The 17,694-nt window shown below is 31.4% G+C and overlaps 2 protein-coding genes across 2 annotated transcripts in view; both read right to left on the reverse strand.

Annotated features, from left to right (window-relative positions):
- LOC139529973 (uncharacterized) overlaps positions 1-3,283 on the reverse strand; it is a 46,584-nt gene extending 43,301 nt beyond the window's left edge. Inside the window, exons 1-3 of the mRNA XM_071325975.1 lie at positions 2,145-3,283; positions 962-1,261; positions 193-570 (exon numbers count right to left, since the gene is read on the reverse strand). Of these exons, the coding sequence (XP_071182076.1) occupies positions 193-570; positions 962-1,261; positions 2,145-2,718 (1,252 nt within the window). The 5' untranslated portion in view covers positions 2,719-3,283. The remainder of the gene's footprint in view (positions 1-192; positions 571-961; positions 1,262-2,144) is intronic.
- A 2,157-nt stretch (positions 3,284-5,440) lies between these two features.
- On the reverse strand, positions 5,441-16,738 carry LOC139482778 (neural cell adhesion molecule 1-like). Its single transcript, XM_071266839.1, has 7 exons — positions 16,462-16,738; positions 15,722-16,018; positions 14,901-15,191; positions 10,888-10,987; positions 7,927-7,982; positions 7,264-7,334; positions 5,441-5,965 (listed from the first exon to the last, which is right to left on the reverse strand). Exons 1-7 carry the CDS (start codon positions 16,733-16,735, stop codon positions 5,885-5,887), a joined length of 1,170 nt encoding a protein of 389 aa, XP_071122940.1. The 5' UTR covers positions 16,736-16,738; the 3' UTR covers positions 5,441-5,884.
- Between the last annotated feature and the right edge of the window lie 956 nt (positions 16,739-17,694).

Raw genomic sequence — 17,694 nt, forward strand, 5'->3', positions numbered from 1 at the left:
TACTACACATAATTGTATTAACTTATTAAATTGCCATTATGGTGATTAAAAGCTGAATTTTTGCATACTTCAATTGTTATACATTTATGAAATATAAAACATCGTTAATACTGTTTTCGGCTATTTACCATATCGTGTTCTCAAGTTGTTTAAAAGAAAAAACATGTGTTATGAGGATTCGCTTTTATCTACCTTGAATAAAGCATAGATCTAAAGCTGTTGTTTGATTTTCACCAACATGCAAAATATCTGCTCCAGCATCCAGCAATATTTGAACTAAATCTTCAGACTGTTTTTGCACTGCTATGATTAAAGCTGAATTTTTGCCCTCCCTTGTAATATTTGGGTTCGCTCCTTTGGCTAACATTTTAGTGACACAATTTTCTATTTCTTCGTTGTGTGAAGACTGGTATCCGTATAAATGTCTCATCTGATTAGCACTAGAATGTTTGTCCATTTCAATTCGTTGGGACAACATTTCTAAAGGATATTCTCCCTCATTGCTCCCTATATTCAGTGAAGCACCGGACTCAATCAAAATATTCAGTGTTTCAAAACAGGAACGCGATACTGAAAACATCAATAAAATAAAAATATGGGTTAAATATGAAAAGGAAAAAATCCAAATTATTGTATTGAAACAAAGATTTCACCAAAGTGTTTTGCGCATGCCATCATAAAATAGAAAATGGAAATTGAGAATGTGTCAAAGAGACATCATCCTAACCAAAGAAAAAAAACAGCCTGAAATGCCACGTCTTTTGGTAAAAAAGGATGATAATTTTTTCCAATTTATAATCAATTAAATGATACATCAAGTAAAAATAGTGGAGTTTCTTGCACATACCTATTTTCGCTTGAACACTCGATACATCGTACAAATGTTGTAACATATTTAGAGAAATGAACTTTGAAAACAAAATTACGTTAACTTAAATATAAGAAATACAATAGTTCCAACCTTTCTTACACCACACTACAATTGCAGTATCTCCATCTCTACTAACGACATCTAAATGAGCACCTCCTTTTATTAGACATTCCACATCTTCTGATAGATCATTCTCTGTTGCCACAATTAATGGGGGGTCTTTGCCATCTGGCGTCAAATTTGGATCGGCTCCTTTTGATAACAAATCCGATAAGGATTTTGAGTCTGATGTATATCTACTGTCAATAGCTAGTGATATTGTATAAACCTTATGTTTGGATTCTATTGTTTTTACAGACACTCCTCCTTCGATAAATGGCCTCAGTTGATCTAAAATACAGCGTGATATTTCAACAGAGTTAAAACATTATGCTTTTCTCTTAGCCTGTGCGCTCACCTTAGTCTCTCTTTATATTCAACAAAGATCACTTCAGGTATAAAAATTTCTGTTTTGTTTATCTTGTATTACTTATTATTTGGTCTGTTTAATTTCTCTCTATTTTCTTATAGTTTTTGCTATGATAATTTTTATCATATCAGGCGAACCTCCCGAACAAATTATAACAATCGTCATTAAAGGGCAAATATTCCAAGGAGACGTCGTACGATTTCCTCTATGGTATTGCTGATTATTTACGCTTTTTTACGTTTCTATCTATCTATTATAATTTAAAGTTATAAGGCAAAAATGCAAAACAAAAATACTTAAAATCATCATCAAAGGGCAATAACTATTAAGAGTCGGCTGATGATTTTATCAATGTGACCTTATTTGTAGAACTTGCTGATAAATTTTGTAATCTAATTTTTCTATGAAACTGTTTCAGTTTTCTATATAATAGTCAAGCATTAACAACATTTTAAGATTTGTCATTTAAGGTAATTACTGCTATAGAAAGTCATCTTTTAACTTTGACATACATGGACATTCGGTAGAGTTAACAGTATGAATATGTCTGCCCTCGTACTAAATACAGCACCTGCCGAACCCTTAAGACTTTTTGAAACTGCTCTTTAACGTGCACAATTGCATTTAATTACACGATGAATCAGTTTTATTGTCTTCATTCCAATCAGGTGTGATTGCGTGTTTATGCATTACTATACAAAAAATTCCTACAATGTACGTTTTGCCTTAAAGTGTTCAAACTAGAGTGTCTTTCTCTTATGTTTACAAATCATGAAGACGTCGTAATTAGACATTGAAACTTACCGTAAGATGTACAACTTTGAATGAGCGTTTTCCCATTTCTTATTTGGTTAACATCGGCTCCGGCTTCCACAAAGGCTTTTATTGTATCACTGGAGGCATAATCATCCATGGCCATCAAAAACAAAGATTGACCATTTAGTGATTCGTTTGGATCAGCTCCATGTTTGAGAAATTCCGAAATTAATGTTGGGCATCTCTTTGCGGCCAAACTAAAACAACTTATTGAACCCAAATTTGCAGCTTGGCCAACGAAAGACACATTCGCCCCGCCTTCTATAAGAACTTTAGCATTATCAGCAAAACTGTGCTTAAGTGCCATGAACAGTGGAGACTGTCGTAACCATGATCTTCTCGAATGTTTTTCCCAGAGTTCATTTACATTTGCTCCAAAGTTCAATAAGACTTTAATAATTTCAGCACAATCAGGTTTTTCTACTATATACTGAATAGGTTTAAGTCCTCGTTCAAACGTTCCTAGATTCACATTTGCACCACATTCACATAAGATTTGTGCACTTGCAGAATCATTTTCTGCAACAACTACAGATAGCGTTGTTCTATTATGCGGTAACATTTCATTGATGTCTAGTTTTCCAAACGTTTGAAGACATTTCACTAACTCAACACTTCCTGACTGTGCTGCATAGTAAAATGCATTCCTGTAACTTTTATCTTTACCTTGAATCGTCGCTATATTCTTGAAGGAAGCATCTCGAACATTCTGAAGCAAGTATTTGACTACTTCGATGTGACCACATGTACATGCAATATGTAACGTAGTATATAGTCCACCTTTATGATATTCATCTGCATCATGACTTAAACAGTTAAATCAGATCCAATGCTACGTAATTTTTCAAGAAGTATTACTGAACCAAATTGAGCTGCAAGGTGAACTAATCGCATCCCATCTTTTCTGAAGTTTAGAATACTTGTTCTGTAAGAACTATCGTCACACAAACGGAGAATAGTTTCCACATCTTTTTTCTTTACAGTTCGTTTGATTTTATCCTCACGCGAAGAATCTGTCGCCATTTAAGAGGACTCAAATATGTTTATCTACGTATTCATTTTGAATTTAAACCTTACGTCGTTTACAGGAATTCATATACACCGTTTATATGTGTGTAATATGGTTTGAATCAACACTAAATGCAACCAGGTAAAGTATTAAATGACATTTGATAACATTGTATTGAATCTTTATGCTATAATCAAATAGAACTAACACCATGTATATGCATTGTATATTTGTAAAGAATCAATTATACAAATACGTAGTACTTTGATAAAAAAACATTTAATTCTTAATAATTTTTCTTGATCAAATAGTTTGCCAAATCAGGCAGTTGTTATCAAATAGTCCGTATCTATGTATATTGTCGTTACTTTTAAAAGCAGTTCAGTGATTCTGTTGCTCCGTTGATTTCCTCTAATATTTCATATGTTTCATCGGATAAGGTTTCTTAGATGGATTTTTTTTTTGCTTTATCGTTTTATTATGATTAAACAGCGATATACTACTGGTGCATATATGAATAGACCAAGCTTTTTGTTAGATATGAACAATGTAATCTTTTTATTAATACCAATACATATGATGAGTTTATTTGCAACCACTGGGTCGATGTCACTGCTGGCGGAGATTTATTTCCCCGAGGGTATCACCAGCCCAGTAGTCTTTTGTGTTGACTTGAGTTCTCATTGATATGTTCATTAACTGTAAACAAAACATTGAAGTTTTGAAAAAACCTAAGGCTTTTCTACTTCAGTAATAGATTACCTTAGCCGTATTTGGCAAGTTCCAACGGGTCATATGAATTGAATTGTGTCGATGCAAGTATTGCAGTTGTTACATTTTTTTTCAGATGAGGAGGATCAAGGAGTCACCAATTGTGATTGTTAAAGTAAATGCATATTCCGTCTTTTGTTAGGTTTTTAATTATTTACAGTGGGATTTACTATCCTTCTCTGATAATTTAGGGTTGCGTTTTGTTTCAGTTTTAAAAATTTTAAAATCTATATATACGGTTTTGATAAGTAATAATAATTTTTGTTTTCATTTGTTTAAAATCTAGAAATATATGTGCTCGTCGAGAATACCGTTATTAATTTTTCAGTTCTCTTGTTTCAGTTGAGATGTCACACAAATGTAACGACTTCCATTTTAAAAGCAGCATGATTGTCTCTTCCTAAACCAATTTTACCTTATGTTTTTTATTATGAAATAATTCAATTTTTTGTAAAAGATATTTTCTTCAGATTCTATATAAAGAGCTTTTTTATGAAAATATGTTGATGAGATTGTCAATATTCAATAGTTGCATTGTTTCGCATCTTTATCTGTCAACAGACCAAAATATAAACATTTGCAAACACTCGTCATATTAGGGCAACACATTCTGAATCATATAATTTTGGGAAAACAGGATGTAGGAGTAGCCCTTGACTTATTCAAGATAATCCAAATGACGCTTTTGACTATGACATATGTCAAATGAAAATTTAAAAAGAAACGGAAGAAACTACGGGGAAAATCTGAACCTATTATTCTAACAGTAATTATTTACATTCTTTGATGTTTTTAAATACATTTTTTTGTACATACTAATACGCGTACGTATTCAGAACTAAAACATGCTATACAAAACTGTACAAAATGTCTTGATAACTTACAAAGTGTCAATGTGTTTTGTTTATCCCAGCACTGCACGCCCTGAAATAAATTATCGACATGACAACAAAAAAGTCAATGACCATTGTAACCCGTTGTTCTTAAAACTATAAAATGGCAGACAAATTATTTCTGAGTTCTCTTTGATCACATTGACCGATAAAAACATAGGAGATATATGTTAACCATTCACTAATTTTTTTCAAATCAGTTAGGGAAAGTCTTTCTGTTGCTGCCTTTCTTTTGTTTACCTTACCAGTTGACATTCATCTCAAGTATTATGCATTCCCAGCTCATGTGGAATCCATCTCCAATAACAGTACGATCAAAGGTCGATTGAAAACGTATTCAAATTAGGCTGAATTATTCGCTTACAAGCCAACTATAATTCTGCGATGATTTTGTTCTTATTGTGTTTGCACAAATTTTTGGAACTGTTTGATGTTTAATTCTCTTCAAATTTTGTTACTGTGATTCGAGCACTACTAACATGACTGATGAGTCGACGTCTTATCTAGAAATGTAAAGTTGGTATCTTAAATGGGTATTTAACAAAAGTTAATAAAATAACTGCTATTAACGAAATATTATTTCAAACACTTTTGTAAATGTTAAAAAAAAACGAAATTATTTTATAACGTTTTGTGTAATCGTAGTTAACTCGTCTTGAGTTGTACTGTGTTAGTTTCAGTGTACTTGATGATTTTAGATAAATTATTTGTAAACGCTTTTTTTTTGTATTTTTATTTAAGGCCAAAACAGATTCAGATATATTGTATTTTCAACTCATCTTATGTGTAAAACATGTTTTTTTTCGATAATTTGACCTTCTTGGAAACGAGAGTAGAAATCCGTTAACTTCTTCCAAAACTATACACTGAGCAACACGCACCAAAACAAGTGTGTAGTGATTTCGGATGCTCCAGAAGGGTAGGCAGACACAGACCCACAAATGGGATCCGTAACAATTTCAATAAGAACATCACTATAGAAAATAAAAATAATAATAAGATGTGCTCTGTTCATGTGCAATAAATTATTGTTTCTGATGTAATTATCCAAGTTTTCAAACGTCTTTGTTTAAGATGTCAATGTCTTCATAGCAATGGGAAGACATGCGTGCGTCTGTAGTTCCTGAATAGTCGTACTGTAAAAGAAAACAAACATATTAAGTTATGAATGTTTGTGAGTATTTATGTGTAAACTAAAGTTAATGTACTAATTGCTGAATGTCACGTGGTATACACTATGATATTTGGAATCTTCAAAGGTAGTATGCAATTAAGTTGTTATAGAGCACTGACAAAGTAAGGAGTGCATACCCTTGATGAAGCCCGAATAAAAATTACTTTATACTTTTATTTCAACATAAATCACAGTTCTGATTTTCGTTTGTTAATTTCATGAGAACATAAAACGATATATGATCTTAACATCGCCTGAAACAACTGTACAATTAAATGCGAATCTATAGTCAGTGTTTAAAACAATTTTATGAATTATTCTCCCTGATTAAGTCAGTACTGCTAGGACCAGTGGCTAGCATTCCATTTAGTACTGTTCGGTATCTTTTCGGACAATTCAGTATGATTTTGAAATGTACAAGTAAATTATAACAACTGAACAGTAGTATTATCATACAGTTGACTGCAAGCAAATTGTCTCAATAGTATTGAGGTACAGCAGTAGATAATCTTAATAGAGAGTAAAAATGAAAATGAAATTCTAAGACCTGTTCAGCTCTAAATGATCGTTTCATAACAAAATTGGTTTACAATTGCAACATTTAAAAAGAAATTTCACCTTCAAGGTTTATGAGGCTCTATATTTATTTTCTTTTGGTGTATTTTGTGGATTGTTGCTTGACATTATGTTTTCTTTTAATTTTTTTTTTTTTTTTTGTGCATTAGAACAATTGATGGAAGACAGTTATCATTTTTCAACATGCAACCAATTTCTATAATAGCCGTCTCAATAAACTTAACTAATTGCGAATTAAAGGATAGCAATTTTTCATTGTTGCTTTCCAGAAAACACAGCAAATCAAGACACTCAAGGTGACGTAAATGTGTAGAACAGTTCTCTCATTTTTTTTTTTTGTTGTCTATCCTTTGGTTAGCGAAATTATTTAGTTTTGGCTTTTAGATTTCCATCATAAGGCATGCGTGTAGATTGCTTACAAAAACAATAATTTAAGGTTATGTATACTAGTTATCACTACAAGCTTCCATTTCTACAAGTTTTCCTGACCATGTTTTCAAAAGTGTCTAGTACAATTTGAAATCAGAATTACAGTTTACAAATAAGTATAAATAGTTTGCGTCATTAGTGCTTTTATTAAACTTTAACAATTTATATAAGATACATAATAAGATATGAACAGTAGTCAATTATAAAGTTATGTTTGATATATAAAAAAGAAAGAAATTAACGTTATTAACTTACGGTTGCATTGTATATGCTAAGAGTTTTGTACACGTGATCTGAATCTCTATTGTCATTACACTTTGCTTCCACTGAAAACAAATATAATAATATATTTACAAAATTAAAATGAGTAAAAAAGGGTAAAGTGTTTATAATTGCAACATTTATAATATATGAATATGTGAAATATGACTCGTGCATATGAACATTAACAACGCATTATATCAATATTAGGAACAATCTTTTCATTTCATAAAAACATGTTTCCAATACAATATGATTTGAGGAAAAGTCACTTCATCAGCAACTGCTTTTATATCTGCGATTTGTTTTATATCTTTATCTTTAACAAAAATCTATTTAATATATAAACATAAGAGTTTCGTAACAAGCTACTGCTAACCCAATGCTCGACTCAAACGTGTCTTTATTACTTTTGTGTAATAAACTGGTACATAGTTGTTAATTTCGATGACATTGGTCTTTTTAGGAGAGTTGTCCAATTGGCAATCATACCACATCTTCTTTTTTATATGATTAACCTTATCCGACTCGATCACTTTTTCAAATCCATGTAATTTTTCTTCTCTCACCTATGTTGACCACAAGTTTAATAGTTAGTACTTGTCAGTACAACATTAAAAAGTATTTGAATATACCAAAATAAAAAGCACTACTTACAAATTGTCCCTCGGCCCGTTCCGTATGTATGTTGCGTCTTTACTATCTTACACAGACTAAAAATACAAACCTATTATTAACTTGTGTTTTATATTATTGAGGCCCTGTCTAACTAGCATACACTCTTATTAGGTTGTATTTGATTAACCGTGGTAGGTTAGAGACAACTGATAACATAATTAGTTGTATTGATTAAGTTGTATAAAACATGCATAAACGTTTTATAGAACAACAAGCATCAATTAAGTAAACTATAGACACAAAGCTGGCGGGTCAAGTAAAAGAATTTTTGCTCAACTTTACTTTATAATTCAGGTCTATATTTGCGTGCAAAAACCTTTAGACTTATCGTTACCAAAAAAACAAAATTGCTACACATGATTTAGACAAAATCAGATTTAGTAAACTTCTTAAATGAACACATTTTTAAAAAACATACAAAATGCTTCAAATTTTGTTTTTCATAATCAAAAGATAAACAACACAAAGAAACTTATAGAAGATGGAACGACGAACAACAAAACCAGCAACACAAAAGAAAATACCTAACAGTTCACGCAAATCTTCAATAAAAGGTAGCGCTTCATATACGTGCACATTTAATCCTTAGAATAAAGGACAAACAAGAATATAACTAATGTAAACCACTTGTATATATATCATTCTGTTTTTCTTTATTACCCGTCAAAATTGTTTTATACTCAAGTGTCTGTAAATAAATGTATTTCGGCGTCCGTGAATATTTCTAGAGCTGCCAATATTCCTATAGAATATATATGGAAACAGTCTCTGTATTAACCCAAAGTTTAAGAAGTAAACTAGACCACTTGGTCACCGAGGTCACCGAGGCTCCTGGTAACATTTGAAAACAGTCGCAACTAAATCATCTTATTGCTTTCAATAAAGAATGAGGATGGAAATGGGGAATGTGCCAAAGAGACAACAACCCGACCATAGAGCAGACAACATTAGAAGGTCACCAACAGAAATTTTCGCACCCGGAGGCGTCCTTCATCTGGCCCCTAAACAAATATAAACTGGTTCCGTGATAATGAACACCATACTAAACTCCAAATTGTACATGCGGCGGGGTTAAACATGTTTGTGAGATCTAACCCCCCCCCCCCCCCCCAAATACATCTAGCCAATGCAGAAAAGTAAAAGCATAACAATACGCACATTAAAATTCAGTTTAAGAGAAGTCCGAGTCTGATGTCAGAAAATGTAACTAAAGAAAATAAACAAAATGACAATTAAACTGATTGAAAAATTATGTCTTCATCATATGAATCAGGCACAATTCTCCCCGTGAGGGGTTTAGTATCATACCATCATAACATATCCCGTGTCATGCCAACAACTGGTTTATTAATAATAAATGTGTTAAGTTCCGATGCAAAGACCCTATAAGTGAATCAATATTAACGCCAAAATATGCAATCTTTAATGACCTGACAACAGTATCATAACTATATCCCTTCTTAATAAGTCTATTTAGAGGTTTTGTTAGCTTCTGAGGTAAATACTGACATTTGTGTGCTTTATAAAGAATATTTCCATAAAATATTGGATGTGAAATACTTAAACGTATAAGAAGTCTGCATGTTGAGCTATATTTACGAATGATGTCCTTATACCGATGATAAAATTTAGTAAATGTTTTGACTAGTTTGTGATATCGAAAACCCTGGTGCAATAATTTTTCAGTAATACATAAATTTCTCTCGTTAACATCTAAAACATTGTTACACACACGAGCGAATCGTACAAGTTGAGATATATAAACACCGTAAGATGGTGACAAGGGAACGTCACCATCTAAAAATGAATAAATAACGATAGGAAATGAGAAATCATCACTTGTATCATACATTTTAGTATTAAGCTTTCAGTTAATGATATATATATATCAAGATCGAGGAAAGGGCAGTGGTCATTGTTAGTATTAGCTTTATTTAAAGTAGGTTCAACAGGATAAATTTCTTTAGTATACATACTGAAGTCGTCATTATTGAGAGCTAAAATATCATCCAAATATTAAGTATTATTAAATTTGTGTATCAGATGTTGTTTCGATTGGTCTTTGCTGATTTTTGTCATAAACTGTAACTCATAGCAATACAAAAACAGGTCCGCAATAAGTGATGCACAGTTAGTCCCTATTTGAATTCCGATAACCTGACGATATACGGAATCTCCAAAGCGAACAAAAATGTTATCTCGTAAATATTCAAGGGCAGATATAGTATCAACATGTTACTTATTTGGAGAGACGTTTCATGTATCATAGTGCACACTCAGCATGATGGTAACATTGATTGATTGTTGGTGTTGTAACGCAATTAGTTTGTCAATAGAGAAATATGGTAACATCAAGTCAGTTTTTATAAATTATATGTACAACCTGTTTCCTGCTTTTCAAATGGAACATAAAGCAGTGATTATCCTTCTCTTGGAGTCGCATGGGGGTATAATGTATTTTTTGTTTGAATGTAAATTAGCAATATCTTATTCATTTATCAAATAATTGATGTAGTATATATTCACACACAAACAGCTATTGTTTTTGAAATTTGCGTATAAGAACAACAGCATGATTGTCATGAAAGTATAACGAATGCATTCAATACACATGTCATTTGTTTTCCCAAAAAGTGTGTTGATATTCTAATGTGAAACAACGACCTCACATTTCATAAAAAAAGTATAATTTAATCCTAATAGTTCAGTCTGACTGAGGAAATCGTAAAAAAATGTTCCCACCCTTGTACTGTTCTGAAGTGTGCGAATAAGTGAACAAATAGATACCGTGAGAAGTTGAGTGCCAATGAGACACATCCAAGTCACAATTTGTAAATGATGTTTTTTTTTCATTTAAATGTGCAGCTTTATGTTGATATCTCATTTTAAAATTATTAAAGGTTTGTTTAACTTGTTCTTAAACAAATACATGTAACATACCTTCTAATGAAGCAAATGCACGCCAGAACAAAAACAATCGCCCCTGCAACAGTTCCAATGATGACGGGAAGCAGATCTATACTTGTCTCCTCCTTAGTTTCTGTTAAATGATAAAACATTGGTAGCAATTGTTATATATCTTATTTGTTTTTAATTTTTTTTAAAATGAATGTATATGTATATTGAAATTGAAACAAAAGACGCTTTGAACTAAAACTGTTGATACTGTTTTTATAAAGTTCCACTGATTTCTTATTGTCGTGTTAGTAGCTAATTGATATAAAATGTTGTTTTATTGAATTTCATAAAATTAAAAAGGGTGATTTTCATCCACAATGAAGACGATTATTTAGGGAGATAAATCAACATTTAACAACATTCTATAAAATAGTTGAATAATAAGTTACAAAGGAAATGATGTTTTCATAAAGTAAAGCAATTTTTGTATCTTTGTTTTTTGTTTTTGTTTTTTTTGGCGAAGAAATCATTTGTCTTGTTATATTGATATTTAAACCTTAGCAATAAACTCATCATAGATACCAGGATTGAAATTTTATTCGAAAAGGCTCGAGGGTATATTTTTTTTTCAACTATAGGATTTTGCTAGTTTATCTTTAAATGAAATTTATCATATACTTAATAGAAAAACTAAAATAAAAAAAAATGGGTTCACCGTGCATTTAAGTCAAAATCTGCCATCAAAAGAATCATGCTTTTTTGCTAAGGTACTTTTTTCTGTTGAACTAATAGACGAAATAGAGGTTATATCGAAATTAAAAAAAGAACTAAAAATACAGAAATCGCTTAAATTTGACACTTGTTAAATTAAGTATAGCTTATTTGAAAAAAATAATAAGAAAATAAAGGTCACCGATGAGTTAAAAAATGATATTCCAATTTTAGTGCACAAAAATGGCATTTTTGCACTAAAGGTAGAAGATGTGGAGCTTTTTCAATAATATAAACATTTTAAAAGAGGGACGAAAGATACCAGAGGGACAGTCAAACACATAAATCGAAAATAAACTGACCCTATTGTTTATTTTCCATTTTTAGATGGTGATGTTCCTTTGGCACCATTTTACGGTGTTTATATTTCACAGCTCGTTCGCTATGCCCGTGTCTGTTGTGACGTTTTTGATTTTAACGAACGCAATCTATGTATTACTGGTAAATAATTAAACCAGGGATATCGTTACCATAAATTACTTAAAACCTTTACTAAATTTTTCCATAAATATAAAGATTTGGTTTTGAAGTTTGGTTGTACCTGTAGAAAACTTATTTCAAATGGGATAGCACATCCTCTTTTTTACGGAAATGTTGTTAACCGTGCCCGGAAATTTATGAATGAACCTTTGTAAACTTATCGCTCCTTTAAATAAACTTATTCTTAAAGGTTACCAATTCAACACTGTAATAAGATCATTGAATATTGTTTTATTGGTATTAACATTTATTTTGTTATCAGTAAATTAAAAGCAAAGTAAATATTACTAGTATGTTATATACATATACACATTCATGAATCTACAATCTGTCGATACCTGTAACTTGGCATTGCACAAGGTCATGTTATTCTATGACTGTTTATGAGGTCTTTACACTAAATCCATTGGATGTTGGATGTGTACGGATTGATAGTTTAGTCTTAGATGCATGATTTTTTTATTAGTTGTTAGTGGCTTTGAACTGGCTGTCAGATAACTGCGAGCACTCTCAGATCTGTTCCTATTGTCTTTTTGTTGTTGGGATGTACAAGTACCCGGCCTCGTCCAACTGTATTTTTGTCCATCTGATGAGTTAAGCCTTTTTCAACTGATTTTGATAGTTCGTTCTTATATTGTATTGTTATACAATTGTCCCAGGTTAGTGGAGGCTTGGGATCCCGCTAACATGCTTAACCCCGCCACTTTATTTATGTATGAGCCTGTCATTCAGTGGTTGTCGTTTGTTTCTGTGTTATATATTTGTTTTTTGTTCATTATTTGTACATACATAAGGCCGTTAGTTTTCTCGTTTGAATTGTTTTACATTGTCATATCGGGGCTTTTTATAGCTGACTATGCAGTATTGGCTTTGCTTATTGTTGAAGACCGTGCGGTGACAAATAGTTGTTAATGTCTGTGTCATTTTGGTCTCTTGTGGACAGTTGTCTCATTGGCAATCAAACTACATCTTCTTTTTTATACTGACAACGCCGTGGCTAAAAATGAAAAAGACAAACAGACAAATAATAGTGCACATGACACAACATAGAAAACTGAAGAATTAGCAACAAGAACCCCATCAAAAACTAGGAGTGACCTCTTTATAAGTCACCTTGGGCCATAAAGATTTATTTATTTATTTTTTTTTTGGGGGGGGGGTTGACTTTTGTACCACATCATAAAGTTACAACTTATTGTGTAATAAATAAAGTTTGCAATGAAAAAAAAATGTTTAAATTTTGGTTGACATTTTGTACCCTCGAGCCTCCTTAAATACATTTTACGTAATTTGATATATCTATAAACTAGTATCAATTTAAATGTCGATGCATCGAAAAGTAATAATCAAAAATTTTCTTTGGCTTCCAATGTGAACACATTTTTCTATATTCATGCTTCAGACAGACATATTTGAGCTCAACTTTCTCACAGGTCACTGGATCTGTTGTGCAAAAAGTGTTTCATCTGTTTTATTTAATTAAAACCAATTAAAGCGCATGTCATTTTTCAAAACTCCGAACTTTTCGAAACATTTCAGTCTCGATTCTACGTTAACTTCACCTCCCAAAATCTAAACATCATTGTAGCTAAGATTTAGGTGAAACTTGGTTCTCTAGTTTATATGCACAGCTTTTGAAATAATTTGATGATTAGCTGAGTCAAGTGTTTTAGCAGTCTTTATAAAAAATATATAAGCCTGAATATACCATGCATCTCCCCGTCCATGATGTAAGACTTATTTGAAGTCTTCTGATTTTAATGCATTTCAACATTGTATTTGGTTTGGCCCTCGAACTGTGGCGCATTGGTGAATCGTTTGTAGACTAAATGTGTGTTTGGCGTTTGCAATTATAAGACTAGTATCTTCGATGAAATTAGATTTGGCCCCGAACGGTAAATTCACTAAATTTACAATATTGCGTAGTTTGTCTATAAATATTTAGAATTACTTAGCATCAAAAGAATAGCTACATGTTTCCAGAAAAAAATCCATCCTTGATTACATACAAATATAATTAAAAGGTATAATGTATTTGAAACACAGTAGATTCTATCCCCATAACTAATGTTATCCTTTAAATTCTACATTACCTAAGTTGGTGTCTGTCACATCTTCTTTTTTATAAAGATACTTAACCAAATTGAAGATAAAATAAGAAAAACTACGCTTTGCTTGAGAATAAATAACACAGTCAAAACAAGCAGTGTAGACCTATTGTTTCAATATATAATAAAACTCAACTAATATATATAACGGTAAAATGGACGATTCGATATTTACGAGTACTTTAAAGCACTAAATTTAGAAAAAAAAGGAAAATTTTATTGAAAATCAAATCACAAATAAAAAGACAAAATAAGATTTATTATGAACATTACTCATTTATAGGGCTATTACGTATAAAAATAAAAGTGGGTCTACTATTGAAGCCATAATTTCAATATATTAAAAGAAGAAATAAATGCAGCCAAAATAAAGCGTAAAATTAACCTACATACAGAACAGCGTTATTCAAAGTCATTTCGAGACTGCATAAGAAACCTACAGCCCAATCTTAATTAAAATATTGCTCAGTCACCTCATAAGACTTATCAACAGGAGCAGAACCCATCATCCCATCACCATCCCAATCCCCATTCCCATCCCCATTCGAGTTGCAGTTGAGTTCCTGTCTCTGAATCTTTTTTTCTTCTGTGAAGTGTTAAATGGACTGTTGTTGTCTTTCTTTCCTTTGCTTCGAATATATGTTAACATTTTCTATTGATATTTCTTTAATTTTGTTTTCCTAATAATAACCATACCTTTTATCAAAAGCTTAATATAAGCGCTGCAACCTACACCAATGACGTTTCCCACACAACACACATATATACCAGTGTCATTCAGCTGGACGTTGTATATCGTCAAGTCAGGGTAAGTAGTGTTGCTCTTGCTGTACTTTTCTCTTTGAAAATCAAGATTAATTTTGGTACCATTTTTGAGCCAGTACAGAAATGTTGCTTGCGGGTTTGAATCATATGAACAGTTCAATTGTATATCATTACCGACCGTATCTTGATAGTCAGTTTCTTCTCTGCTTACAAGAGGAACAACTGAAAACATATGTGAAGAAGTTTCATTAAGCAATATGACTTGTATATTTTGTTTAAATTTTGTTATTATCGTGTTTAATCTCTATATTGCTCCTCAAGAAAATAATGTTTTGCCATCGTTGCAATATAAATCGTTTTTATATTTTATTTTATTCTATATTAAAATTATATCCAACAACAAAAAACGCATACAGGAATTTAATACTGCTTCGAAGTCAGAATCTCTATTTTTCTTCACATAATATGATGAACATACCCGGTATTAGCTTAAGTTATATAAAGTTATTTATAGTTTAATGTGGAGGAGATTTTATAATAGATATAAGAAGATGTGGTATGAGTTGCAATCAGACAACTCTCCATTCAAGTCACAATTTGTAAAAGAAAAACCATTATATGTCAAAGTACGGTCTTTACCACGAAGTCTTGTTTTTTATTTGTGTTTGATCTGTTTTGCTTGGAGCAAATACAATATGTTTCAACTAAAAAAATAGACACATAAATTGGAATCAATACTATAACAATGTTACCTCCTATACTAACAAATATATCTCCTACACCTTCACTGAAATCATGACTTGCAGCACACATATACAACCCTTCATCGGCCTTTTGTAAATTGATTATCGTAAGTATTGGATGAAATATTGTTCCTGATCTTCCAAATTTACTACCATTGGTAAAATCAATTGCAACACTTGTATTTTTATACGCTCTCGTCCAAGTTATATTTCGTATGTTTGGTTTTGATGTTATCAAACCTTCAAGATGCACAGTGCTACCTATCCCAGCAATGTTATTCCCAGACATACGAATGGTTGGTTTACCTGTAAAACACATTTGAATATAACATGTTAGATGCAGTGTATACTGCAAGTTTTTGAACATATAAAAACCAACATTCCATGTTGTTTAATCTATAAAACGGAAAATTATAAATGGACACGATATTGATAACGTGAAAAGACTAAACCTGGCACTCAAGTTACTTTGAGACTACCTTGATAACATTAAGATGGTTTTTTTTTTGTTTTTTTTTTTATTTTGTATAACTTAATATGCGTTTACCAGAATTGATGACTAAACAGAACTGTTCCGAATTATTGATATACTTCGTGATATATTGTGTTTATATAAAGTTTATGTTACTTTATCACAAAATGTTTCTTCAATATCGCTGACCAATAAGTTGACTCCAAGAATATATTTTGGAGAACTAAGAAATCTTCACAGGACGAAATTTTATAAATACGATAACAATTTTACTTACTCCATGTAAACAGAAAAATATCCACATATGAAGATCCAACTTCATTGTAAACAAAACATCGATATGTACCATCATCAGAAGCTGTAATGTTATTTATACCCAAAGAAGGTGTTTTAATGTTACCGTCGGTGTATCTACTGCCAAAAAGGGTTTGACCATTTCTTGTCCAAATTACAGCTTTTAATGGTGGCACTGCAGTGATGACAATGGTGACCGTCATGTTCACGTTATTCCCAATGTGTACATTGACTACTGTTTCATTGGCAATTATCATTGGAATGTCTGTAATAAATATAACATTCAAAAACAAAGAATGTGCATATTCAGGTATTGGAATATAATTGGAATGCATTGAATACTAAAATATGGAATCATAGAATGGTTACCGATTAGACAATTATTAAAAAAAAAATAAAAAACCAAATGGCAGAAGATAATAATAATTACAGGTTATTATACGACCTTCAACAATGAACAACACCCATGACGTATATTTAACAATAATTTCATTTTGGATGTAACGCGTCTTCTGATTGGCTGACGTTATTTTGTTATCAGCCCATATACATAATTTAGTCATGTCACCGTGACGTCATCAACGTTTTTCGTTGTTTTCTACGGTTTAAAATGGAATTTAGAATTAAATTATAAGAAATGACTGTAATATTTTTTCTGTCTATTCGTAATAACATAAAAAATTGTGGTGCACACTTTTAAATAACCCGCTACGCGCGTTATTCAGTGTGCAGCAAATTTTAATGTTATTTCTTCATAGACAGAAAAAATATTACAGTCATTCCTTAAATAAAAAAATACTAATTACAAAGAAAGAATGTGCATATTCAGGTATACATAAGAATACAATATGAATGGAATTTCTAAATAAGGAATAGTATGGTTATCAATTATAGACAATTATTAAAAAAAAAGACATATGGTAAAAGATGATAATAGTAACAGGTTTTTATCAACATTCCACAATGAACGAAACCCATTACGTATTTTAAGCAAAAAACAGAAAATACTCTGTCGGATGAAAAAAAACCTGTTTTTAATGTTGAACTGTTAGCTAGTATCTATGTTATGGTTCTTACCAGTGGTTTCACTAGTTGTTGAGTATATACTACAATAGAGGATATGCAATACCATAGATATTCCCATCACATCAGATAATTGTGCTGCAATGTTTGTCTGAAACAGAAAAAAAACATGATTTTTCAATAAAGAAAAAAT

The sequence above is a fragment of the Mytilus edulis genome, chromosome 7 (genome assembly GCF_963676685.1).
Source record: "Mytilus edulis chromosome 7, xbMytEdul2.2, whole genome shotgun sequence".
NCBI lineage: Eukaryota > Metazoa > Mollusca > Bivalvia > Mytilida > Mytilidae > Mytilus > Mytilus edulis.

What these genes read in the sequence shown, in the direction of transcription:
- LOC139482778 (XM_071266839.1), bottom strand. Translation starts at nt 16,735, where the DNA reads ATGATAATTGCCAATGAAACAGTAGTCAATGTACACATTGGGAATAAC. An exon ending in TATTAAGCTTTTGATAAAAG is followed by an intron (nt 10,988 to 14,900) that starts GTATGGTTATTA and finishes ATCATTTAACAG; the next exon opens with AAACTAAGGAGGAGACAAGT. An exon ending in TGCATTTGCTTCATTAGAAG is followed by an intron (nt 7,983 to 10,887) that starts GTATGTTACATG and finishes TTGTATTTTTAG; the next exon opens with TCTGTGTAAGATAGTAAAGA.